Genomic DNA, 27507 nt, shown 5'->3' on the forward strand with positions numbered 1-27507 from the left:
GGTTTGGATCTTTATTACAAATTGACACTGCGTGCAGGGAAGTGCCCTCAATCCCATAAATCCTAGTAGCATGAATGCAGGCATTTTTGTACTTAGTACAGTGGATATTGGGCTCATGGAGAAAGTGTGTGTGGTTTGCATGGTGTGTATGTGTTGTATCTATGTGTGCAGCCAGTGAAACTCATATGAACCCGTCTATGGTCAGAACAGTTGGAGGGTATCTCCTACAGAATATCATGAACTAGATGGTCTTGGGTGTCTTCTATTGATTGAATGAAAATGATGTGGAAGTAGAGTTTACTTCCTGCCTTTCCCATATGAAGTTACCCTTAGGAAAATGTTTTAACTGGTGGAGATGATGACCTGGGGCTTCAGGTGTGTAGTGCCTACTGCCTAGCTTCTTTAAATGGGAGCCACCATAATGACCTGTTACTGTCTGAAGGACAAGCTGCAGATGCATTCAAAACATGAGGCATCAAGGAGCTCCCCTGTACAGTGGTACCTCAGGTTAAGTACTTAATTCATTCCGGAGGTCCGTTCTTAACCTGAAGCACCACTTTAGCTAATGGGGCCTCCCGCTGCTGCCGTACCACTGGAGCACGATTTCTGTTCTCATCCTGAAGCAAAGTTCTTAACCCAAGGTACTATTTCTGGGTTAGCGGAGTCTGTAACCTGAAGTGTATGTAACCCGAGGTACCACTGTATTAGCTGCTCCACGCTGTGGGTGGCCAGATGCCCTATTTTTAAAAGTTTATAATATTTTTTTAAAAAAATAAAACAAATAAATAGCTGAATCAAGGCAGTGTGCAACCCCCAGAGAACTTCATAAGTTGTTGTTGTTGTTTTAGAAAGAGTGTTTCCACATGAATTTGTAAGGATTTTCCATTTAAAATCCACCTGGAAATGGAGTGAGATAGAATTAGCCCCACCCCCTAAGAAACTTGGATGGACCAGATTTTGATGGGCCCATCTAATCTTACCTGCTTCCCCAAAAAGTTGAATCTTTTGGAGTTAGGAAAGTGATGGGAAATTGAAGTGGAAAGTGTGGGATATCGATAGCTTGGCACACCGTCCTATAGCCACCACCCCCCACAAAAAAAATCAGAAAGTGTGTTCAATAAACAGCCGACATTGCCCACTTTGTGCAAACAAATTAGCATGAATGCTCAATAAGCAGGTCATCTGTAATTGATGCTAATCTGGAATAGTTTCTCATACTATTCAAGCTATTTTTAAATTTTATCTGTGGGTGAAGAGTTCCCTGAATTCCCTGAATGTGCTGACAATCCCCCTTCAGACCTTCCCACTCGGTGTGGTGGAGAGGGTGGGACTGGCATGCACAGATCTTCCATGGAATAATTTAAAAATACCTGAATGGAAACACATAAATATGCAAGGTGTGAAAATGTGTTCATGCAACAGAAAACAGCTATTTCAAAACCTCATTAAGTTCTATTAGGGAACTCGAGCTGTTGACAATTATTATCTTTGACATACTAATCAACTGAAAAACCTAGATATTAAATGTGAACTGATCACAGCTTAGACCCAAACATGGAATTAAATATAATGTTAGCAAGCACAGCTTCCCAAGGGCATGACTCAACATGGCCCAATACCTTAGTGAAGATAACCTGGAGTTACAATATTTGTTCGACTCAGTGTATAAAAATGGAACGTATCTAGCCACACTTAAATACCCATCACAGCAGCTGTGATTATCAAATTGTCCTTTATTGTTTCTGAAAAGGGTAGGAACAGATTATAAGGAATTTGGCTTATTAATATCTTATCGCAGATTTGTTTTCCGTATTAGCAAAAGTTTGTAGATAATCACTCAATATTTCTTTTTACAAAAAATGAAGGGCACAAGTTGCATTTAAAACCACTCTAACAAAGGACTTTCTATCACTCATAAGCAATGGAAAGTGTAGATATTGGGAATGCATGGTACTGGAGGACATCAAGAGTAAACAGATAAGCCAGCAGAGGAGAGTAGCCCTGGGTATAAAAGTAGGGACACAACAGCTGTAACTGCGGAAGGGATTTCTAGATTCTCTAGACTATCACACTGGCCAAGACACAGAGCATCATGAAGTGGTTGATCCTGGTACTGGTCTGTCTCCACCTGTCGGAGGGGCTGGAGAGGTGAGTGTCTCAATTAGGGTCTCATTCAGACTTTCTGTTGCACTGTGTTTTCCAGGCACAGGTATGCACTTTAAAGCTCCAGGCCTGAGCAGTTTTTTTGTCCCTGCGCTTCCCCCAAGAAAACCTGTGTTTTATCATTGAATTGAAGCAAATGGATATCCACAGAAGACCTAATTGCCATTTGCTCCAATTCAGCTGCAAAACTTGGGTTTTCCCAGGGAAAGTGCAGGGACCCAAAAGCTTAGAGGCAGAGCTTTAAATCCCAGACCCGTGACACAATAGGCAGTCTGGATGAGCCCTGTAGTAATGAGTGAGATGGAAATATTACTGGAAGCTAAATCAGGTCACACATTTTCAGCCAATGACTATGTTCTTATCTTTCCATAGAAAAGTTAAACCCTAGTTTTTCAGGCTTCAAGACTTATTCTTTCTGCCTTGTGCACTTCCTTGCTTTTATTTATTTAATAAAATTTAATATGATGAATAAAATAAAGGATAAAGTAGCATGATGGACCATTAGCAGTTCCCAGTACCAAAATAGAGGAGGAAGCTGATGAAGAAAAAGGGCATAGGAGAGATACAGAAGGACCAGCACTGTTGCTTTTGGCATCCTGAGATCTTTGTGTCTTCTGCAGAGTCATTCTGAAGAAAGGGAAATCCATTCGGGAGAACATGAAGGAGAAAGGAGTGCTGGAGGAATTTCTGAAGAAAAACTATGTTGATCCTGCAGCAAAATACCACTTGAATGAATACAACATTGCTTATGAACCAATAACCAACTACTTGAATGTGAGTATTAAAATAATAAAATATGCATCTTTCTCTCTTCTTCTGCCCATCTTGCCTTTTCACTTTTCAGTCTGTCAAAGGTTATATGGCCTCAGGAAAGCAACATAATTGCTCCTGTCAAGACCATTTTCACACCACTGTCTCTGTCCATGATGAATTTGGGGTTGAATAGTGAAAGTGCTTCTCCACTTTTGGAATGAGGGAATAAGTGAGCTTGCCCACTTTGTCACCTAGCTGGAGGGTTAGAGGTAATGGAGTATGCAACAACAGCGTAATCATGTCATTTGCTAGGGTAGCATAATGGTTAGAGAATTGGACTAGGACGCAGGAGACCAGGGTTCAAATCCCCACTCAGTCATGAAGCTTACTGTATGACATTGGGACAATTGCTTTAGTTTTATTATGGTGCATGATGTATGCTGCCTGAAACCCTCTGTCCACTTACCTGAGAGTAAAACCACCAGTGTGGTGTAGTGGTTCAGAGCGGTGGACTCGTAATCTGGTGAACTGGGTTCAATTCCCTGCTCCTCCACATGCAGCTGCTGAGTGACCTTGGGCTAGTCACACTTCTCTGAAGTCTCTCAGCCTCTCTCACCTCACAGAGTGTTTGTTGTGGGGGAGGAAGGGAAAGGAGAACGTTAGCTGCTTTGAGACTCCTTCGGGTAGTGATAAAGTGGGATATCAAATCCAAAGTCTTCTTCTTCTTAACTGAACAGGAAAACAAGCTGCAGAGTGGTTATCTTTCTATAACAACCATTTGGTAGCTGGTGGTTTTCCTTTTTACTATTTTACAAGCTTGAGAGAGAGCCACTGAACAAAAATCTAAGCCTGCATACACCACTGATGAGATTTAACTTAGGTGCGGTTCCAAAATCAGCCCTATGCAGTGAGCAAGCATAGAACTGAAAGATCCAAGGCACCCCACCAGGTCTAGGTTTCACCAGCCTCTACTGTCTACAAGATACACTAAGCGGCAATTACTGGGGTGAAAACAGCAATGGCTGTGTGTGTGCATCCCTTACCTGAATCTGACAATGTTGTGGTGGTTGGCATTTGCCTGTCTCGAGACACAATGGGGTGTGCCAATAAGGGTGAAGTCAAACCAACAATGGGGCTTGTAATTACAGAAAATGATTAAATGATGACATTTTGATTCTGTGTTCTTGCACACAGCTTGTCACGAACCCACTATGATCTTGGACATTGCTTACCTCCCATTGTGGGCTAGGATGCATTTTGAAAATGACCTGAGCTGCCATTTCTGAGTGGGAACAATAGTAGAAATGAAAGGGAAATGTTGAAGCTCAGTATTTACAAATGTGACAAAATCTTTCTTCTTACCAAAATTTTCTCCTTGGACAGTCCTTCTACTTTGGACAGATCAGCATTGGGACTCCACCACAGGACTTCCTTGTTGTGATGGATACTGGCTCCTCCAATCTCTGGGTACCATCTGTGTACTGTAGTACAGCAGCCTGTGGTGAGTACTAACATCCAGCTGCAGGGAAACTTGTTTCTTTGAACTTATTAGCCAATTTGGCTTTCTTTCTTTTTTAAAAAGCCACACTTATCTCTTGTACTATTTTTAATGGGAATGGAAAAACTGTATATTATAGTGATATTTTAGAGATGGCTGATCCTTCTTTTTCCTCCTTCAGTTCAAAATCTTTATAACTCTCAGCACTGACATTCTGACATAAAATAACGATACAATGTGCCAGGATTTATGGAAGTCAAAAATTTGAATAAGATGTAAAAGTATGTTTAATTATTGTTGAAAATTATATGTTAAAAAATTATATGCAAAAAACAACAAAACAATAGAATGTGCCAATGTACTAAAGAACACGACTCAGTTAGGAAGTGTTCATGACATTGTGCTTTTTGTTTTGTTTTCCTTTACTCTAGAAAACCACAATAGATTTAACCCCAGTGCATCTTCTACATACTACAACAATGGACAGACCTATACTCTCTACTATGGGAGTGGTGACTTGACTGTCATGCTAGGCTATGATACTGTGCAGGTAAGTGACCATTGCATCTCGCATTCACCCACCTTAAACTTTGTGGCATTCTAGGAATCACAAAGTTGGTGGCGGGTGGGACTGTGTGTAAAACCTCAGCGCCTAGGGCTTGCCGATCGCATGGTCGGCGGTTCGAATCCCTGCGGCGGGGTGAGCTCCCGTCGTTCGGTCCCAGCTCCTGCCCACCTAGCAGTTCAAAAGCACTCTTAAGTGCAAGTAGATAAATAGGTACCGCTTTATAGCGGGATGGTAAACGGCATTTCCGTGTGCTGCGCTGGTGCCGGCTCGCCAGAGCAGCTTCATCACACTGGCCACGTGACCCGGAAGTGTCTCTGGACAGCGCTGGCCCCCGGCCTCTTAAGTGAGATGGGCGCACAACCCTAGAGTCGGACACGACTGGCCCGTATGGGCAGGGGTACCTTTACCTTTACCTTAGGAATCATCAAACATTGGTCAATCAAAGAAAAAGCAGTCTGTTCTGAACCCAGCCTTGCAACCAGAATTTACTTCACAAGCTAAGAAAGAAGGGGACCAACCAAAGCTTAAGATGGAAGTTTGTGGCCCAGATATTGCTGGCTGTGTGCCACTACTGCAATAGGCAGAAATGAGGGTTTGTTTGGTTGTTTTGCACACCACTTTCTACATAATGGGTGCTTTGCTGTGGTGGACAAGTAGTTTGATCCTGATGACCGCCAAAGCTGTTTTAACATCTGAGATAGAAAACTCAAAAGGTCATTTTATGATCCCATCCTTTTTATTCATTCCTTTACAAATTAACCAGGTCTAGTGTAAGGAGAACTTCATAAACTTTCCCAGTGAGGCAATGGAAACTGTGTTTGTTTAGCCCACAGTCTCATTGCCTCTTTGTTTTGCATTATTCCTAAAAATGCCATGTGTTACCTATTCTTACTATCGATAATTTGATTTATTCAAGCTCAAAATCATTGCTGTGCCTCCGATTGCGGATGAAACCCATTTTCCCTTCTGTTCCTCCCAGGTCCAGAATATTGTCATTCAAAACCAGGAGTTTGGCCTGAGTGAGAATGAACCTGCCACTCCCTTCTACTATGCCAATTTTGATGGGATTTTGGGCATGGCTTATCCTGCCTTAGCTGTAGGGGGGTCATACACAGCCATGCAGTCGATGATGAGGCAGGGGCAGCTCTCTGAACCCATCTTCAGCTTCTATTTCTCACGGTGAGATACAAAAATCTGTAAGTTTGTCAGGAGGCATTCAGAAGATCGACCTCATAGATGTTAATCTGGAATAACTAAACTACAACTCCCTGTAGTATTCTTACTGCTCCTTAAAACCATGAATATCATTCAGAGTTGAGATGGATACCCCAGCCATTTAAAAATATTTCATTCAGGGAGGGTTGCAACACATGCTAAGGTTTAATTTCCTCACATAGGAACATAGGAAGCTGTCTTATACTGAGTCTGGCCTTTACTCCATCTGACGGTAGCTAGCCGGGATTTCAGACAGGGAGTCTTTCACAGCCCTACCTGAAGATGCTGGCTATTGAACTTGTGACCTTCTGTCAACAAAGCAGATGCTCTGCTAGTGAGGTATGGCCCTTCGCCATTAGCAGATCCTTCCTCAAAGACCCCCACAAAGACAGATGCTCTACCAATAAGATGTAGCCTTTCTGCCTACAGTAAGTGTTTATGCATATGATCCCCAAATGACAATCAAGTCCCCTATTTGCCCTGACACACATTAGCCATCCTTTTGGCTTAGAAAATGGAGTGGTGAAAGGATGGGTTTTCTCCCTCCTTTGAATGTATGCTTATCAATGAAGAGAGAATCTGATCTTGGGAGGGGTGAGGGGAACCTTGTGGTCATTCAGGATTTGTCAAACTGAAGTAGTCTGTGCCCAATTGTTTGTTCCTCTGCTCCCTGCTTTTATGTATGCAAATATAGACCTTCAAGACATTCATAAGGCTAGCCTTGACTGGTTTTGTCCATTTCCCCACTCAACAGCCAACCAACTGTTCAGTATGGAGGTGAATTGATCTTAGGAGGTGTTGACACTCAACTGTACTCAGGAGAAATTGCTTGGGCACCCGTCACTCGTGAGCTTTACTGGCAGATTGGTATTGAGGAGTAAGTGATATTCATAATTCTCATTTCATCTATAGCTAATTATGGTTTTCTCCCATTGCCATGTCTCTATCCAGATGATAACAAAAGTTCTCCAGCCTCTTTGAATGTGCAGCATTTCTACAGAGGGGAATAGTCTTATTCTTGTTTGCTACTTTAAAATGTGTGTGTGTGTGTGTGTGTGTGTGTGTGTGTGTCTGCATGCTTGTGCATCAAGAGGTGAGTGTGTCTGTGTGCTCCAGCACTGGAAATGAACCTTCAAAAACCAGGAGGATAGTGATCCATTCAAAGCTAGGCACTTTAAAGTTCTATTAGTTTCAGTGGGAGAGTTATGCAAAACAAAGAAAATAATTCTAAGAAGGAGCAATAGATAACAAAACGGTGTTCACTGCTGCAAGGATGAGGATATCCTTGCTGAAGTGTAGTAGTTTGTTTTTTTAGCAAACAAATGCTGCCTGAAAGCTGTTGACAGGTGTGCTTGAGAAGCTCTCTGTTTCTAAAAGACTGCCAAATGAAGGCGGCATGGGAAATGAGACGAGTCACTCATCACCTGTCACCAGGGAATAGTGAGATTCGCACCACAATATTTTGTGCAGCACTTTCAGTCATAATGGATGGACCAGCTAATAGAAGGAAGCAAAGCATGCTCTTCCCAGCACCTTGAATGCTGCAAAAATACAGGATTCCAGCAACTGAGGTTGGCAATCCTAAGATGCTGCTTTACACTAAGGCAGCTTCCCTGGTCCATTTTGTCTAGTGTTGCCTAAATCTGCCTTTGCCAGCCTGATGCTCCCCAGAGGCTTTTGGTCTACAACTTCCATCAGCCACAGTGGCTGGGGCAAAGAAGACTCATAGCCTAATACATCCGAAGCGCACCAGGCTGGCAAAGGCTGTTCTGCATGGATTAGGAGCAGCTCTCCAGCATCTCAGAGGTCTTTCCCATCACCTTTTTTTTTAAAAAAAAAAATATTTATCAGAGTTTCCGATTTTTTACAAACAAAAAGCAAAAAGCAAACATAAAAACATTAAAAACACATAAATTTCACAACTTATTTTCTCATAACTTATTTCCCCGACCTCCTCATACCTCCCCTTCTTGTATATCCAGTTCAAATTGTTTATACAGCAAATCCTTATCTCAAAGCATTACAGCTTAAAAAAGAAAAAAGAAAAAAAGAAACACCTTATTTTCTCTCCAACATCTTAGATTATTATAACTTTAAATTCTTGCTTACAAAAAGAAAACCATTTTATCATAATTACAGCTTGAAACCACTTAATTTCAATCCAACATCATTCAACATTCCTTAATTTTACAATATTTTTGTAAATAGTCCTTAAATTTTTTCCAGTCTTCTTCTGCCGACTCTTCTCCCTGGTCATGGATTCTGCTAGTCATTTCTGCCAGTCCCATACAGTCAATCAGCTTCATCTGCCATTCTTCCAAAGTGGGTAGATCTTGTGTCTTCCAATACTTTGCGATAAGTATTCTTGCTGCTGTTGTGGCATACATAAAGAAAGTTCTGTCCTTCTTTGGCACCAATTGGCCGACCATGCCCAGGAGAAAGGCCTCTGGTTTCTTCAAGAAGGTATATTTAAATACCGTTTTATTTCATTATATATCATTAGTAGCAGCTCTCCAGCATCTCAAAGGTCTTTCCCAGCACCTTTTTAACAGGACCTGTGTGGCAAATCCCTGGGTATTACCATTTTGTCTGCACCCCCCAGATTACAAGTTTTTTCCAACAGAAGCTTCTTCTTTTACTCAAATCATAGTAGATTCCCAAATTGTGGGATGTCTCAGATTTGGTTTTCACATTTGAAAGTGGGAAACAGCATGGAGTTGAAAACTGGATTTTACTTTTCAGGAAAGATTGATCTGAAGTAAGTAAACCTCTTTGGGTTATAGTTGATGTGGCTATGTATGTGTTTCCATGGCCATAATAGCTGCCTTTGTGTTGTATCCAACTAAACTCTACTCAGAGAAAACCCATTTAAATTAATGGACCTACATTGGTCATGTTATTTTCAATGGGTCTGCTCTGAGTAGGACTAGCATTGGCCACAACCCTTTGTAGCTGTAGATGAAGACTCCTCCATCTTAAATATTAGAAGGTCTTTGTGTTTCTCTAATTGCCTGCTTTGTTCTTTATTGCTAACGTTGTCCTTGCAACATTCTTTGCTTTTATCTCTATAGGTTTGCCATCGGTGATGAGGCTACCGGCTGGTGCAGTGAAGGCTGCCAAGGAATTGTAGACACTGGCACTTGCCAGCTAACTATCCCTCAGCAGTACATTGGGACATTCCTGCAGGCTATAGGAGCTGAACAATACAATGGAGAGGTAGGTGGAGCAGGAAAATTCCTGCAGCTCACTCTTCACCACAGGGGAACAGGCTCCATCTGAAATCTTGCACCTAGGATGCTACAGCCAGGTTAAGTACAAGAGATGTGTGCTCCTAGATGAACACAGAGACATTGTCCTCACTGCTATGGGAAAGAGAATGCTGGATTAGAAGACGGGTCTCAGCCTGATCCATCAGGATAATTCTGACGTTGCTTGTTTATTATGTATTTGGTATTTCCATTTGTATTTTATTTATGTTAGAATTTGTTGCCATACTGTTCTTGCTTAAAACAAAAACCAAAAAACCCTCACGGCAGCTTACATAAAAATAGTCAAGTTCAGATAATTTTTTTCAAAAAAGGCTTAAAAACAAGGGGACTCTAAAAGGTGTCTGTTCTCTGTATGTGACTGGAATAAATCAAGCTTATGTTGTCTGTCAGTCTATTTTCTAGTGCGGATTGAGTCTGACCAATCTCTGGCCTGGTGTGCTCACTGAGTAAACCTTCTGTTTGTCTTCTTTCACAGTATGTGGTGAACTGCAACAATGTCCAGAACATGCCCACCATCACCTTTGTCATTAACGGAGTCCAGTTCCCATTGCCTCCCTCTGCCTATATCTCTGAAGTAAGTGTACAACATTGCTTAATGGCACATATTTTACACCAAGGCACCTAAGCGTTAGAGCGTATCTAGAGATTGCACCAGTGCTCTTGATAACACAGCCTTTGCTTTATGAAAAGATAGCATTGGCGGCATTTCACGTCATTTTTTCTGATCCTTATTTTGGGGACCTTGCATGGGTCTCTCCTTACCATCTTATTTGTTTCCCTGCATTTGTAAATGCAAAGATCTTTTCAAAGACTAGTCTGCTCTGGATTTTATCTCTAGAAGCAAGACTTGTAATAGTACCTACAAATGAGTGGTGGGGAATCCTTTAATTTTGTCACTTCTGCCAGAGTACGGATGGTGCTTGCTGCTTTGGCATCCCTATTGATCATGTGTGTATTACAGTCTGTTCTAAACTTGCACATGTGGGTGGTCAGAGACTCAGAATTAGAGCACGTGTATTATGGATCTAACTCTCATAGCTACCATATGAGCTATGCACTTGCAAACAATCTCTAGGAAGTATATTTACAGCTATATAGTTATAGCAAATGGATGAGCAGCCACATTTCTAACTTGCAATCTAATCTGGACATGATTTCATACATCTTTTTCAAAGGCATTATCACATTTTCTTCCAGCAGAGATGGAACTTATAACACATTTTCTTTTATTTCACAGAGCAATGGATACTGCATAGCTGGAATTGAGACCACATACTTGGCTTCCTCAAATGGGCAGCCCCTATGGATCCTTGGTGATGTCTTCCTTAAGGAATATTATTCCGTCTTTGACATGGCTAATAACAGGGTGGGCTTTGCACCATCGGCTTAGACAACACAAAGGCCATTTCCTCTTTAGTCTACTGCTACCGTTCTCTTGGACTCAAAAGAATCATATTAAATTATGTTTGAAGGAACATTGCAGTTTCTGGATTTTCTATAGGCTGCCTGTCCTGGTTTGTATGTCATCAGTTCTCTTGAGAGCCATTGAAATGGGGAGATAAGTTCCAATTTGCCAGATTGTAGCCTCCTCCTCCCCATCACAACTGCACTCTGCCCTGGAAGAAGCATACAGTAGTAGCCCTCTGGCAGGCTGAAAGGAGCCAGATTTACATGGGGACGACCCTCCCTGTGCACTTTCCTTGCTATTGCAAGCACTGAGTGCTTGTGAGAAACTGAATTAGATCACCTAAGCAATCTTAAGCAAAAAGATACATTTTAAATACTGGATTGAATGCCAGAAAGAAGGGGCCAAGCTGGAATGTTAACTGCAAGAGAGTTCCACTATTCCACCCCAAAGGCCCTGTCTTGTGTGCTCATCAACCTATCTGGTTTTCACAGGCAAGCACACAAACAGCAGGTCTTATATTATTGGCTGGGACATACCAGTACAGGCAATCTTTTAACTAACCGGACTCAAAACTATTTAGGCACTTTGAATTGGGCCAAGAAACATATTGGCAGCCAGTGTAATTGGCACATAATCAATGTCACATATTCACACCTTCAGGTTCCTGCTAGCATGCTGGAGGCCGAGAGGTTTTTTTACCAGCTGAAATTTTCGAACCGTCTCCAGAAGCAGCCCCATGTAGATGGCATAGTAGTAACCCAACCTGAACTAACACATGGTGACCAAGGCCAGGTCATGTATCTCCACACTGGGCTGCAGCTGGTGTTCAAGACCGAAATGATAGAATGCACCGCAGAGAACTGCCACTACAGATGCCTCTACTGACAGTGGCAAGTCCAGGAGCACTCTCAAGCTGCAAACTCAAAACTTCAGGGGAAGTGGAATCCAGATTAGTGGGAAGAGAAAAAAGCCTCTGATCTGAATTGTCAGCTATTTGTGAAAGAAAAATACTAGGCTTAAGGACAAATGATGGGATTAACATTTAGTTTGGCCCTCAGATGGCTTTAAAAACGATTAGTCAATCTCAAATATCAGTTTCATCACATATGATAATCTGACCCAGAACACTGAATATGTCTCCAATAAAGTTAGTTTATATATGTGGGTGACATTTTAAAGATGATGAATACCACCCATAAAAGATTTAGATCGAATGTTTCCTCACCTTCCATGAAAGTATCTTCAGTGTTTCCTCTTTCCAGACATCCCATTCTCTGAATGATATAAGACATCTGCCTGATTTCCTCATGCTATTTCCTTCAGTTGAACTGCAAGAGATGTGGCTAAATGTTCTAAGTCTGTGCATACCATATTCTGTCCAGGGCTGGTCCAAGGGATTTTGCTGCCTGAGCTGAAGCAGGAAATTGTGCCCTCTGACTTAAGGTGCAGACTAGTCCCCAAAGCTGGTCAAGTAATTTAGGTACTTGAGGCAGAAAAGCCCACAAGCACCTTTCTCCCTTCTTGGGAGGAAAAATGCAGCAATAATAAATTAAATAACTAATCACTTGCAGCCCTTTCATGGCACCCCAAAATTAACTGCCTGGGACAACTGCTTCATTCTGCTTATTGGTAGGGCCAGTCCTGATTCCTCCCACTCTTCAAAACACTTGTATTATTGTGCATCAGTGAAAAGATGTCCTGTGAAGAGTACAAACTGAAACATTGGAGGAGCCCATTTTCCTATCCTAGATTTCCATCCAAGGAAAGCTGTCAGTAACAACAGAAATGCTTTCTATGGTCAGTTCTGCTGTCCATCTGGAAGCTTCACTGAAGTCCAGAACTGAAAGATTTTGTCATGTGATATGTTCACAAGCTGTGTTGACTGAAATCCATCACCTTGTGTCTTTCTTTTGTCTGTGTGTACAAATGTATATGTGTATGTACATGTATATGTGAAAAATGTTAACAATAAAAATATAATTAGAATGACTGAACCAATTATGGATAGTCTATCAATAGCTAAAATGGTTATGGGACATAATACCAGATACTTGGGGCAAACAATAGATGGTTTTCTTCATTGTACCCTAGTAATGAGCTAATCAGGGGCACCTGATAGATGGCAAAATGGTGACCTACATGGATCTTTGGTCTGATCCAAGAAGACTGTTCATATGCATCTGTTAATAATAACAATAAAAGAAACCTGTTAAGCAAATTGCAGACCACTGTATTTTTTAAAGGACAAGCAGCATTTATGCCCTTTGATTTTTTCCAGCTATGTAGTCCAGTTGAGGTCACTGAGAAACATGAGTGATAAAGCATTATCAACCCAGCATTCCTGACAGGTGACCATCCAGCTTCTGCTTACAAACCTCTAATGAAGAAGAGTCCACCATATTGCAAGGCAGCCTTTGAACAGTTTGCATTATTAGGAAGCTCTTCCTTATGTTTTGTGTAAATAATTGTTCTTGCAGTATGAACCCATTGGTCCAGATTCTATCCTTGGGGGCAACAGAAAGCAAATGTATTTGCTCCATCCTCTATGGAAGAACACAGAAAGTATTTGAAGATGACTGCCACAATACCTCTTAATCATCTCTTTTTAGGGCTAAACATACCAGTTCCATCAACCTTTCATCACAGGACAAGATTTCCAGGACCCTAACCATTTTTGTTGTGCTCCTATGGACATGTTTCAGTCAGCAGTGTGATGTGGCAGCTAAAAAGGCAAATGTAATTCTAGGTTGCAATTTAGATGGTGCAGCCTAGACTAACAACATTAGACTTTTTAGCTGCTGCATTGTATTACTGGCTCATATTTAGCTTGTGAACTCCTAAAACTCTATCATGCTCTTTGGCTGTCACATTTAGCAGAGAGGCAGACTTAAAGAGAGTGGCGGTATCACCTGGAGGACCATCACCTCTTCCTTACAGACCACTCAGGCCAGATGATGGGGCTTCAACAGAGTCCTCCAGCCTGGGGAACACCTGCCCAATTCATACTGCTGCACAGCCATTCTGTAGGAGTCAGTGATTACAGATCAGGGCAATGGTCCTTTAAAGACAGCTCTTCCTGAGTGAGTCCTAGCAAGCAAAGGTTGTTGTGAGCTCTCCAGGGTGCTGACAAGCTGCCTTTTGACCCTGCCTTACCCCCTGCTACCCTGATTGGGATCTGGCAGTGCCTACCAGAATTGACTGGACTACCAGACCTGCCTTGCCAGGACCCTGCTCTTTGAGATGTGCCCTTAGTCCTATCAACCTGGCCTCCTCTAGAACGTTAAGCCAGAAGAAGGCAGGACAGATCCTTAGATCCTTCCAATTCCCATTCGTGTCTCTTTTAAATGTGTTTGCCAGAAAGCTCCCCATGCAGCCACCCTGGTTTGTTTAGCGGTCTCCAGTTTCCTTGCTCACCATTGAGTGGATTGCAATTGTGCCTTAAATATCTCATGAAGGGGCTTGCATTGCAACTGCTGCTAAAATGGTTTCAGCGCAAATCCTGTCTTAAAAGACGTTTGAGGACAAACACCTTCTTGATCCTGGAGCAAATCTCTCTGAAGGTGCGTTGTGAACACATCTTCAAAGAGGCTCATTACCTGAAATCTTTGTGACAACAGATGAGTGATGCCACCCACCTGCAAAATATGACATACAAGGGGTAAGGCAGAAACAGATCTTGCCTGCTGAGGGGGAATATGCTCCCCAGTCCTGGTACAGAGCCATCAAAAACCATGGATTACACTCCCCAAACACTCCCTTATGGCCCCCCCTTATGTATTAGTGGTTACCCACTCTGGCTTAACTCACACTCCTGTTACCTGTACATGATTTTATACCATTTTTTAGCATTTAATTGCTCTGCTGTGCAGGATTCAGTTTAAAGTCCTCCTGATCAGTTTTGTGTGACTCCTGCCAAGCATATCCTTTAAAAAAAGGAAAGGAAAGCTACATACATTATACACCGAACTGCAAATGGGATGAAGCAAGATCATTATGATCATTTGGCAAAATGTGCATCAATATTTGTGACGATACCAATGTACATATACAGTATTGTCAAAAGAATGGATCTTATATATGAACTTAGCAGCACAAACTGTAATTGCAACTCAGTGGGAAACAGTCCAAAATCTTACACTGGACACTTGGTACCACTTCCTCTAGAATAAGAGCTATAATAGAGGAAATCATGTTGTAATTGTTACCTCCATTTTATATGCATTATAAAATGAAATAATAAAAAACTTTACAAAAAAACGATATTCATGCAACTTCTAGCCAGTGGGAGCTAAATACTGTGTGATCAGAGTTTTGATTCATAAACCTCATTGATAGTAGTGTTAGTATAACTTTATATGGTCAAGCATGGGCCAATACCTTAGTGAAGAGAAATCTGGAGTTACTCTTGATATTGGTTGGCATCAATTAAATCAATATTGAGCCTATCCAGCATTATGTAAGCACTTGTCAGAATAACTGTGATTATTAACTTGGCCTTTATAATTTCTGAAAAGAATACGACCAACTTTTCAAGGAAACTGATTATATTTCAGTAGATATCTTGTAGATATCGTATCACCATTTTTTTTATTTGTCCCAATAGCACAGCTTTGCTCCAGATCCAGTTCTTATAACTAAATATTTTTACAATCAAAAGCACAAATTGCTTTTTAAAACCTTTTAAACAAAAGAATTTGATTCCCTATCATTCATAAGAAAACAGAAAGTGTAGATATTGAGTGTACATAATGATATTGGAAATCTAGAGTAAACAGATAAGCCAGTAGAGGACAGATGCTCTGAGTATAAAAGTAGGGACAAAGCAGCTGTAATTGTGGAAAGGATTTGTGGATTCTCTAGAAGATTGGATTGGTCAAGACACTGAGCACCATGAAGTGGCTGATCCTGGTATTGGCTTTTCTCCACCTGTCAGAGGGCCTGGAGAGGTGAGTGTCTCAACAACAGCAACAAATGAGCTGAATATATGACTGGAAATTAAATCAAGTCATACATTTTCAGCCAATGTTCTTATAATGTTCCATAGCAAAATTAAACCTTCTCTTATCAGGCTTTGAGAGTTTGTCTCTCTCACACTCGCTTGCTTTTATTGAACGAATGGATGAATAATAAAGTAGCACAATGGGCTATTAGTAGCTCCCAATAACAAAGAATAGGAAAGCAGGTGAAGAAAGAGTGCATAGCAGAAGTACAGAAAGGCCACCCATGTTGCTTCTAGTCTCTTGAGATCTTTGTGTCTTATGCAGAGTCATTCTGAAGAAAGGGAAATCCATTCGGGAGAACATGAAGGAGAAAGGAGTGCTGGAGGAATTTCTGAAGAAACATCATGCTGATCCTGCATTGAAATACCACTGGAATGAATACAACATTGCTTATGAACCAATAACCAACAACTTGAATGTGAGTACTGCATCAATATGAATCTGTACCTTTCCCCTCCTCCCTCTCAAAGTGGTAGGGAAAATACATGAACTTGCACATTGAGCTCAGCAGTTGATAATGCCATCAAACAACCCATTCCCCCTACAATAAGAATGAACTGTACACTCAACCGTATGTGCTCAGAGGTGTGAATTGGGGCTCTCTGTTTTATGACAGCAAGACACAGATGTTTGTCCAGTAAATGATTTCAGCTTCTACTTTTAATTTTGGGGGTTATGGCTTCATGCTATCTTCTTTGCTTGCTGACTTGTCTGCTGAGCATTCCATGAGACACACTAAGGATTATGAGCCTGGGTAACTGATCCCGAAAGGACTTGAAGGTTGATATTTTCACTACAGCAGTTTCCTCTACTGAAGATACAAAACACGAAAATGCAACTGCCTTTGTTGGGATGAACATGGCAAGCAAAGATGCATATATCTCTTCTCTGGATGTTGGTAGTTAGAGAAGAGGATTAGGGATTATGATTCTAGCATCTTGCATAACTCTCCTGTTGACTTTGCTGTATGCTTTTGGAGAGTAGTGTAGTTTACCTTCTCTGTGGGATGCATTGCTAAATTGAAGTCTTCATGATCTAAATAGCCCCTTTGAGATTATTGGTAGCAAAGTACTAGCAAAGCTTTGAAATGATAAAAGCATTAAAAGGTGTGGTGAATTGCCTTTATTCCACCTTATTCAAGTTTTCTCCCTTGGCAGTCTTTCTACTTTGGAGAGATCAGTATTGGAACTCCACCCCAGAACTTCCTGGTTCTCATGGACACAGGTTCTTCCAATCTCTGGGTACCTTCTGTGTATTGTAATACTGCAGCCTGTGGTGAGTACTCTGCACAGTTGCTGAAAGTGGCTGTTTGTCTTCAAGAAAGCACTTCATTTTGTTTAGAAATAATTTTACTGCAAACCTTATTTGCAGCTTCCAAACTTGGAATATCATTATAATATATTGACTGACAACCCTAAGATTCTCCTCCCTCCCCTGCTTCTGGGCATCAACCCATCTTTCTCTGAGTTCAAATTCTTTATTTCCCCCCAACATATCATGAGATATAATACTAGAGCTCACTTGAAGCATTGTGTGCGCACGGTATGGGTTAGAAACAGCAAATGCTGTTGTGATGGCCAGATACCATGGTGCTACTCAGCCGTAGGACTAGCCAATGCAAGCAGATCTTATGAAAGCAATAGCATGCTGCATTAATCAAGATGGACAAATCTGTCAGTTTCAGCTTTTCATTTTTCCCAGTCTTATGTTCAGTTTGTCATATTACTGCATCGGTTTGCAAATCTCCTTTTAAAAAGTCCTCACAGAAATGCACATATATTTTAGCGTGCATTTCTCCCAATATACACAATTTTGTGTGCCATTTTGTCTAAGATACACATTTTCTGCAAGCAATTTCCCCTAATATATACTAGCCACAACAGTTATTTTCTACCTTCTCTGTCAGAGTCAGCATGACTCAGAATACTGGCTCCTGGGAATCACAGGTGAGAAGAGAAAACTGTTTGCACTCACATCCTGCTTACTGGTTTCCAATAGGCATCTGATTGACTATCATGGCAACAGAATTCTGACTTAGATGGGCCCTTACCATGATCCAGCAGCTCTTCTTATGTACTTATATAATGCATTTTAGTATATTATTTTCACTCATATCATACATTTTTATGTACAAATGTTCTTACGATGAAGATACATTATGAAGCTGTCCTCAAACCATGTTAAAATGGTGCAGGGCCCTAATTTTGACCAGCAATGGGGACCTTCTGAGGTAAATGCAGTAACAATGTTTGTATATTTTTGTGAGAAGTGCCCCTTTCCTGTTGCCTCCTTTTTAGCCTCTTCACTATGTGTGCATGGGTGATAGGCTGGGTCTGTAGCAAAGTCAGATCTGTTGTAAACCGAATCTTGCATGCTAATGGGCAGCTTTCACTGCCTCATAGAGATAGATTTGAACTCTGGGTTCTTTTTTATTCTAGGTAACCACCATAGGTTCAACCCCAGTGCATCTTCCACTTACTCCAACAATGGACAGACCTATACCCTATCCTATGGGAGTGGTAGCTTAACTGTCATGCTAGGCTATGATACAGTGCAGGTAAGTGAACTTTGCACTGTGAGCCACTCATCTTTAAGTGTGCCACATTCTGGGAATATTCCAACTAAGGTAAAGCTAATAATTTTGGGAATCCAGTTAACAATGGCAGGAATCCTTTGCGGTATAAGAAAGCATCCTGTTCTGAACTCAGCATCAAAATCTGAATTTAACAAGTGCAAAAAACTAAGTTCCTAAGCCACAGCAGTGACTGGTGGTACTCACTGAGATCCAGTTTTGCTGAGATTGACACCAGACCACATTTTGAAGAATCCACTCCACTGGGTCTCATTGTCTCTCTGTGTAGCATTATTCCTAAACTGATGAGTATTGCCTGCCAGTTACCACAATTCACGTTGCAAGTGAACCCCATTGATTCCTTCTCCCCAGGTCCAGAACATTGTCGTTCAAAACCAGGAGTTTGGTTTGAGTCAAAATGAGCCTTCCAGTCCTTTCTACTATGCCAGTTTTGATGGGATTTTAGGCATGGGTTATCCCGGATTAGCTGTAGCAGGTCCCACCATTATGCAGCAGATGCTAAGACAAGGGCAGCTTTCTGAACCCATCTTCAGCTTCTATTTCTCCCGGTAAGATCCAAAACCTGATATTTTTTATCAGGGGCATGTGCAAGAGGAATTAATCTAGGATAAATAAAATACTCCTCCATGGTTCCATCCTTACAGTAACAAAACACAGTTGAGAATGAGCGTATGAGCAATTGATGCAAATTAAGCTTTCTGTTAGCTCTTTGACCCTTCTTAATCAACCTTCCCTTTTAATACCATCACTGGAGTGATGAAAGGATGGATTTTCACCAGTGGAGTGAGATCCTGATCCTTGTTAATGTGGGGCAAACTGTTCCTGATTTGTTCTTCCCCCCTCTGACCTGCCAACTGTTTATTGCTCTCCATTTATGCTTTCTTTAATCTTCTCTAGGCTTATTTACCTGTGGACTTATAGAGCACCATCAAATTTATAGGTAGCTAGAACTAATCCTTGTTTGTTTTAAACCATTTTTGTTTTCTCAGCCAACCAACTGCTCAGTATGGAGGGGAAATGGTTTTGGGAGGTGTAGACAATCGGTTGTACTCTGGGCAAATCGCTTGGACGCCTGTCACCCGTGAATATTACTGGCAGATTGGTATTCAGGAGTAAGTGGCACACATAATTTCCATTTTATCTATACCTAGCTGTGCTTTCCTGCTTTAAAATGTTCCTTTTCCGGATGACAAAAAAGGCTTTGCCTGCTCTATGGAGTGGCCGCCTTTCTGCAGAGTGGGGTACTTTTATTCCTCCTGCTTACTGCTTTAGAATATGTGTGTTGTGGGCTTGGGACTGGAATGAAACGATTGCATCAATGGATATTCCAGCTGGGTATAGCATTTAACTAAAAATAAAAATCCAAACAAGTAACAATATATTGCAGTGTGAAAATATAGATTTTCTAGAACTAAAATGTTGCTTTGAGGATGTCTGCATCTTTATTGTGCGCACATACAGTGGCGTAGCGTGGGTTCTCAGCACCCGGGGCAAGGCAAGTAATTTGCGCCCCCTAACCCGTGGATTTTAGCACTCGAGTCTCTTCCGCGCCCCCCCAGATGTTGCGCCAGGTGCAGCAGGCCCCCCTGCACCCCCACACTACGCCACTGCTCCCACCACAAGTCTTCAGGACAGCCATCCGAAGGCTGGAGCGGGGAGAAGGTCTCTCCGCCCCACCGCCAGGCTTCGGAGCAGCCTTCCGAAGGCTGGCGCGGGGAGAAGGTCTTTCCGCCCCACCGCCAGGCTTCGGAGCATCCTTCCAAAGCCTGGCGGCGGGAGGAGGTCTCTCCGCCCCACCGCCAGCCTTCGGAGGAGGTCCGAGGACAGTGGGGTTCCTGCTTCCTCGAGGAGGGCCGGCCAAACGCGCCCCCCCAAATGTTGCGCCCGGTGCAGCCGGCACCCCTGGCACCCCTCATGCTACGCCACTGCGCACATACATGAATGCATGCAAAATCCAGAAAGGCTGTTGTAGCCAAAGATCACTCTTTTGTGCCAGCCTCAAGAGAAGCAATAGGGTTAATATCTTAGCATGAAAATGGATTGGATGGATCAGTGCAAAATCTACTCCAATTAATATATGACAAGATGAATCCTATGGGGAAACTCTGTGAACGGGAGGAAGTGTAGGTGGGGAAGACTGAATCTCAACCAGTGAATTTTCTGTATAATATATGTGGAAGGAGGTGGCGCGTTTTGTCTCAATGTACAATGCACAGCTATAGAGGTGAGTCTCTGAGAACCCATTTGGGACCTTAATATCACTTCTTTCCTCTGCAGGTTTGCTATTGGCAGCCAGGCTACTGGCTGGTGCAGCCAAGGCTGCCAGGCAATTGTGGACACTGGAACATATCTACTTGCTGTCCCTCAGCAGTACATGGGGAATTTCTTGCAAGCTGTAGGTGGTCAAGAATACAATGGTGAGGTGAGTGGATGAGGTAATTTCAGAAAGCCACACCTCAGGAGACAGTGAGCTGCTTGCAGGAAACACAATGTGCTCATATAACTTTGCTATATGCACCAAAAAGAAAGGAAAACATTTTGCTTGTTTTAGCCTGTTTTCTACAGGGGACATGACTCAACCAACCTCTGTTCTAGCCTACTCAAATAGTTAACCTTCCCTCTTTATTTGTTCTTTTCCAGTTTGTGGTGAACTGCAACTATGTCCAGAACATGCCCACCATCACCTTTATCATCAACGGATCCCAGTTTCCACTGCCTCCATCTGCTTATGTCACCAATGTACGTATATACCATATTGCTAAACATAATTCCCCAGAACAGTATGTGTTTTGAACCATGCTATGTTTATAATACCTGTCTCCTTGATCCTTGCCCATCAAGGCTTATAAAAGTGAGCCAGGAAGGGCTGGCAATGGGCTCTGTGGGGTGGTGAATGCTTCCCTCTGTGAGGGAGCCTTCCCAGACCTGCTGAAAGAGGCAATTATAAATAATAAAATTCTTCTTCTTGTTGTTGTTGTTATTCCATCATTATTGTATTCTGTCATTAAACCTTATAATTACCTGATTTCTGTTTTAAAAACAGATTACGAGTCTGGTTTTTTATACTAAGGGGTGGCATTTATTTACTCAGGAAAATTGTTGTAATGGTGCCTTGTATTTTTTTCTCCTAACCCTTTTTGTGGGGTCATTTTAATTTTATTTTTTGAGATCATGGATCTATCACTGATGTTAGAATTCTTTTATAGATTTATAGTTGCAGATTGTTCCTAAAGAGATGTTTGCTCGGACTGTAATTGCCAAAAGCAAGAGTATGAATAGTACTAGCCCCTATAAAATAGTGAAAAAGAATCCCTCCATTTTGTCACTTCTCCCAGAGTGGAGATGATGCTCACTGGGCTGGCCTCACTATTGGCCCTGTCTGCATTGTGGCCAGCCCTGAATCAGGACATGTAGATGGTCAGAGACATACTGGAGCATATCAAATGTGGATCTCTAGTGTGTCTTTGCGAACAAGTCCTTATTCCAGGCTTCCTTGAAATTCTGTTTTATTTATTTCCCCAGCACAGGTTTAACTTGTTTTCTTTTGTTCCACAGAATAATGGATATTGTACAATTGAGATTGAGGCTACATACTTGCCTTCTCCAACTGGGGAGCCACTGTGGATCTTGGGTGATGTCTTCCTTAAGGAGTATTATTCTGTCTTTGATATGGCCAACAACAGGGTGGGCTTTGCACCTTCAGCCTAGATAAAGAAAAAAAGCCCAATTTTCTGGATCAATAGTGCTACTCTTTGGGAATTCAACAGAATCATTCTACATTGTTTGTAAAGGAAATTGCAGTATTCTTACCTTTCCATAATTCTTCTGCTACTGCTTTTGTACTATCAGTTCTCTTGAGATCCATTGCTACGGAGAAATAAATACCAATATGTCAAATTTCTAGCTGTCTGTTTCAATACTGTATGTGTGGGTATCTGAGGTTCATTTTAGGAAACAATTTAGATTGTTCCTTTTTTTCTATGTCTTGCCTCTTCAGTGACTCCTCAGGTCTTAAAATCATGAATTCTGAATCATGAACTAAGTCTATAAGGAAATTTGAGGAACTCAGATTTGTACCCTCTATGGCATTGATTCCAGTTTTGGAAAACTGAATGGGATCAATTTCTCCCAAGGAGTAAAACCAACTTCAGTAATAAAATATCAGCTTTAAAATTTTGCAGGTTACTGAGAGAAACATAAAAAATGAGCACAACATATGTCATAAATCTACATAAACACACTGATAGTCCAAAATTTCATTACTTTGGGAGTCATGATATTTCATCTTTTTAGGACTGCCAGCGCTGATAATGGTAATCATCTAATAAATGTAGCCTAGAAAAATAAAAGCCTAAAAGAAGGCATGATATAAAATAATGAGCAGTGTCAAGAGAGTTACTAATTATCTCAAAATACCAGAAATTGATATAATTCAATGAAATTGATTGGCAGTAGGTTGAGGACAGCCAAACAGAAGCACTTCTGCACACAATGTGCAATTGACTTTTGGAATTCAGTATCACAAAAGTGCTGATAGCCGTTAGCCCTAGATGGATTTTAAAGAGGAGCAGACATATTAATGAAGGATAATCTGTCAATGGTTATTAGCAACGATAGCTTAAATGGAGCTTCTCTTTTCAGAAACATTATTTCACTGATTGCCAGATTTGGGGCACAAACAGGAGATGAATATCTTCATCATGCCCCCACTCATGGCCCCATTACAGATGATAGTATGCTAGACTAGACGTACCTTTGGTCTGACCCAAGAAGACATGTATTTATTTGCCTATTAAAAAAGAAGGTTAAGGAAATTCTATTTCATATTAGGCTATTATTTTCTGACACAATGCAGAAAAGAATCATTAATAAAGATGACAGACTCCAAGACATAAGTCCATGGTGTGTATTTGTTAGGATATTTTTGATGCACTGATACTTCTGCCAATGGATTATCATGAGGCTTTCTTGGGCTCTATTTACCTCCCAGCTACCATCCGGTCCCCTTTTGTGTAGAAGTAGTTGAGAGGGCATGCATATACTAAACCACTGCTATCTGTGCTTCCAATTGCACAAGTTCCAATGCTGAGCATTGGAAGTAATCAGCTAATACTTGAAAGCACTACTCAGCTCATGTGTGGGTGTGGAAATATGCAAGCATGATGATGGTGATAACGCCCGAAGCTGTATATGCTTTAGTACTGAGGGGTATATGTAACAGCTATCATATGCCAAGCATCAGAAAAAACGAGGGAAGAAATAAATTATTGCAATCAGTTAATACACAAGAGCTCAGTCATAAGGCTCACAGTGGCAAAACAGTTTTCAAGAAATTGAGAGACTGGAGTAAGTTAGAGCCCTTTAAGACAAACAAGGTAAAGAAGGATCTTCTGCTTTTGAAACTGAACAAGGTGGGTGGAAGGCAAGTAAGCTCTTGGCCAGCAAATTTGCTCAGAAAACTGGTATCTGCACATGAGAACGCAGGAAACACATATATCACAGAAACTGGGATGCCTGTGACTGCCAGTTTATATTTGGAATTATAGACATCAGAAAGCCCAGCACCTGATACAGTATGTGCACTTGTGAACTTGTATGTATATATATGCAAGGTCTTATTGGGGGAACATGCACAATTCATTGAAAAGGAAATTACCTGCTCAGAGGTACTAGATTCAATTAATGTGCTGAGGAATTACAAGTCTGCAGTTTTCTGTGAAGCCTTTAAATATAGTTTGGTCTGGCAAAGTTTATTTTAAATCCTGCAGCTAAACCAGAGGGTTCAAACTCCTGCAGCATCATGGTATTAAAACAGGTGGATCTGCCACAAATAGGAGGTCATCGGCAATTAATCCTATCTTACACGGCTCTTGTCCAACGGTGATTCCTTCCACATTGTCATTTTGTCTAATCAAATTTTCAAAAATGTGGAATACCTGCAGAAATTATTTCCCTTTAAATGGGCTACCTCCTCACTGAAATACTTAGGATTAAATATTTCTACTCAGTTTTCATAGTCGTATCAAACCATCTTTGCAACATTCTTGAATATGTCCGGACATGTGGTAACCCTAGACTGTCATGTGGTCTTGGCGGCCACTCCCAGTCACCGGTCTAGCTGCCGCATTCTGGATTAGTCACCTTCAAAGGTAGCCCTACATAGCAGTCCAAGTGGGAGATAACCAGAGCCTGCACCACTCTGGTGAGACAGTCTGCGGGCAGGTAGGGTCTCAACCTGTATACCAGATGGTGCTGGTAGACAGCTGCCCAGCTGTGAGTCCAAAATGACTCCCAGGCTGCACACCTGGTCCTTCAGGGGCACAGTTACCACATTCAGGACCAAGGAGTCCCCCACACCCGCTCGCCCCCTGTCCCCCCAAAACAGTACTTCTGTCTTGTCAGGATCCAACCTCAATCCATTAGCCACCATCCATCCTCCAATCACCTCCAGAGACTCACACAGGACATTCACTGCCTTCACTGGTTCAGATTTGAAGGAGAGGTAGAGCACCCAGCCCAAATGATCACCAAACCACATTTTCTGTGCTTGTTTCAAACACTCCAAGCTTACATCATGGAAGAACAATTGAGAATACGGCAGAATTATTTTTTAGGCTTTATCTGGCATGGGAAAAGGCACTATGTAAGAAATTCAAACATTATAAGGAAAACCAAAAAGTGGGGGAGCAGCAGTACCAAATCTCTTCTACTATTATATTGCTTTACAATTGGCACAAATGGTAAAATGGGGAAGGCCTTTTTTGATGTCAAGCTGGGCTTTAAGCTGAGCAACAAGCAGCCATTTCTTATTCTCTGGAAGCTACTGCAGGATCTACAAAGCAAAGTAGAAGAGTGATTCTTAATAAAAAACTTGGTTACAGCCAGTATTATATTTAAGCTATGGGACACATGATGTATGCATCTTTCTTCAGGGACATCACTACTAAATTGTTTCTTATTGCATTCAGATGTTCAGCAGAATTTTTTTTCAACCAATCCTCATCCTAGGCTAAGGAAGATTTTTAAAACTTTATAAACCTAAACCATTATCCTAACTTGCTATGTTTGCACAGATTACAACCGTCTTTAAAAAAAACACAGAAGAACCAACAAATATTTTTATTCCCTGGTTTTCTGAACATTCAAATAACAAACATCAGCATAAAGCAGAAAGGCTACAACAATCTTCAACAGAAATTCCATTAACTTGATTGTTATACTTGCAATTCAAAGTCTTGTGCAGAAAAAGGACTTACAAAGGTAACAAGTTACTAGGCCACTAAGTTGATATGAATGTGGTGAACTCAGTCTACAGAGGAATGATCTCGTAAACTACTTATATAAACAAATGGAAAAAAATTATATGAAAAGGAATTGCAGAAGGAGATTGAAGATGATACAGCAGAGCTGGCACATCCATGAGGTGGGATGAAGTGCCTGCCTTAGGTGATGGAAGTGCAAGAGGTGGCACTCTGCCTACCCCAACACTTCTGCCACTGTCAAGAGGGAAGCATTTTGGTGGGTGGCATTGCTGGTCATCCTCCCTGCCCACAAGGGAGAAGCTGACTGGGAATGCTTGGAAAAGAGCTCCAGCTCCTGCCAAGTTTGTTGAGAGCCAAGGTGCAGCAGCGATAGAAGTGGTGAGGTGGAAACAATTTCTGTTCCACCTCAGGTGGCGAAACAGAATGGGACTTTCCTGCCCAGATCACTTTGTGTAAATGTAAATGATCCTTTACATGCTGGAGGAGACTCTTGAGAGTCCCATGGACTGCAAGAAGATCAAACGTATCCATTCTTAAGGAAATCAGCCCTGAGTGCTCACTGGAAGGACAGTTCCTGAAGCTGAGGCTCCAATACTTTGGCCACCTCATGAGAAGAGAAGACTCCCTGGAAAAGACCCTGTTGGGAAAGATTGAGGGCAAAAGGAGAAGGGGACGACAGAGGACGAGATGGTTGGACAGTGTTCTCAAAGCTACCAGCATGAGTTTGACCAAACTGTGGAAGGCCGTGGAAGACAGGAGTGCCTGGCGTACTCTGGTCCATGAAGTCACGAAGAATCGGACACAACTAAATGACTAAACAACAACAAATGATCCTTTCTTTCTTTCTTTTTAAATGTGTTTACCAATTAAGTACAGCTATATGGCTCAAAAATGGGCTTTCTTGGAGGAGATGCCTAGAAGAAAGGGCATATGTTTATCATTGGAGGACATGGACTAAGTAACTAAGATGCAGAAGTCTGGGAAATTGAGGCAAATTAATATTAACTGCATGGGTGACTTGGCCAAAGCACAAAGTGATTGCTATTATACACAAGGGTTCGAACCTTGACTTCCCACATTTAAAACTAGCACAGACCACTGGCCTCACAGTTGGGGAGGGAGTGAAATAAACAATCATACTGAATACCCATTCAGTATCTTTGTTTTTTTCACTCCCTCCCCAACTGTGGAGCCAGTGGATGACCTTGAAGGAAACTGAACAGAAAATACACAAGTGAAACATTGCCTCATTCCTGTGCCCAAAGACGTGTAGTCTCAATGCTTTGGACTGACTACTTGGTAAAAACTCCACTGAATTGGAGGGTTTTTCTCTTCATTTGCCCTTAAGAGTCCGCTTTACTTCTTTGAAAAACCGCAACGAGCCCTTTCAGCTGTTTATTCAGCTGATGACCGATAGCTTTCATTGCTCACTCTGATGGACAAATTTTATGTCACTTTACCCTGTGTTGGCTTTGGGATTGATAAGGATAGTTTTCCATGCTGATACGATAGAGCGGTATAAATGGTGCCTCTTAATCTAATGTCCATGAAGGTCTTTAGCAGTGATTCCTGCACTGTATGGTTCCATCAGTGGGAAGAAAGGACAACATAATTAAAAGAACATGGAGAGAGCCATGCTGGGTCAGACCAAAGGCCCATCGAGTACAGCATCCTGTTTTCACAGTAGCCAACCAGATGCCAGTGAGCAGCCTGTAAGCAGGGCCTGTGTGCAACAAGGCTGTCCCTACTTGCAATGGCCAGCAACTGATAGCAGCAAA

General features: G+C 41.7%; 2 protein-coding genes across 2 annotated transcripts; both read left to right on the forward strand.

Annotated features, from left to right (window-relative positions):
• The first annotated feature begins 2024 nt into the window (after positions 1-2024).
• On the forward strand, positions 2025-10941 carry LOC308587914 (pepsin B-like). Its single transcript, XM_081195864.1, has 9 exons — positions 2025-2148; positions 2784-2937; positions 4300-4417; positions 4846-4964; positions 5962-6161; positions 6952-7074; positions 9269-9413; positions 9942-10040; positions 10704-10941. Exons 1-9 carry the CDS (start codon positions 2093-2095, stop codon positions 10854-10856), a joined length of 1167 nt encoding a protein of 388 aa, XP_081051990.1. The 5' UTR covers positions 2025-2092; the 3' UTR covers positions 10857-10941.
• Positions 10942-15708: 4767 nt separating this feature from the next.
• LOC308587891 (pepsin B-like) lies at positions 15709-22364 on the forward strand. The gene is made up of 9 exons (XM_081195788.1): positions 15709-15820; positions 16139-16292; positions 17032-17149; positions 18313-18431; positions 18819-19015; positions 19457-19579; positions 20745-20889; positions 21108-21206; positions 22023-22364. Exons 1-9 carry the CDS (start codon positions 15765-15767, stop codon positions 22173-22175), a joined length of 1164 nt encoding a protein of 387 aa, XP_081051914.1. The 5' UTR covers positions 15709-15764; the 3' UTR covers positions 22176-22364.
• The last annotated feature ends 5143 nt before the right edge of the window (positions 22365-27507 follow it).

This window comes from Podarcis bocagei (assembly GCF_964188305.1).
Source record: "Podarcis bocagei genome assembly, chromosome: 5".
NCBI lineage: Eukaryota > Metazoa > Chordata > Lepidosauria > Squamata > Lacertidae > Podarcis > Podarcis bocagei.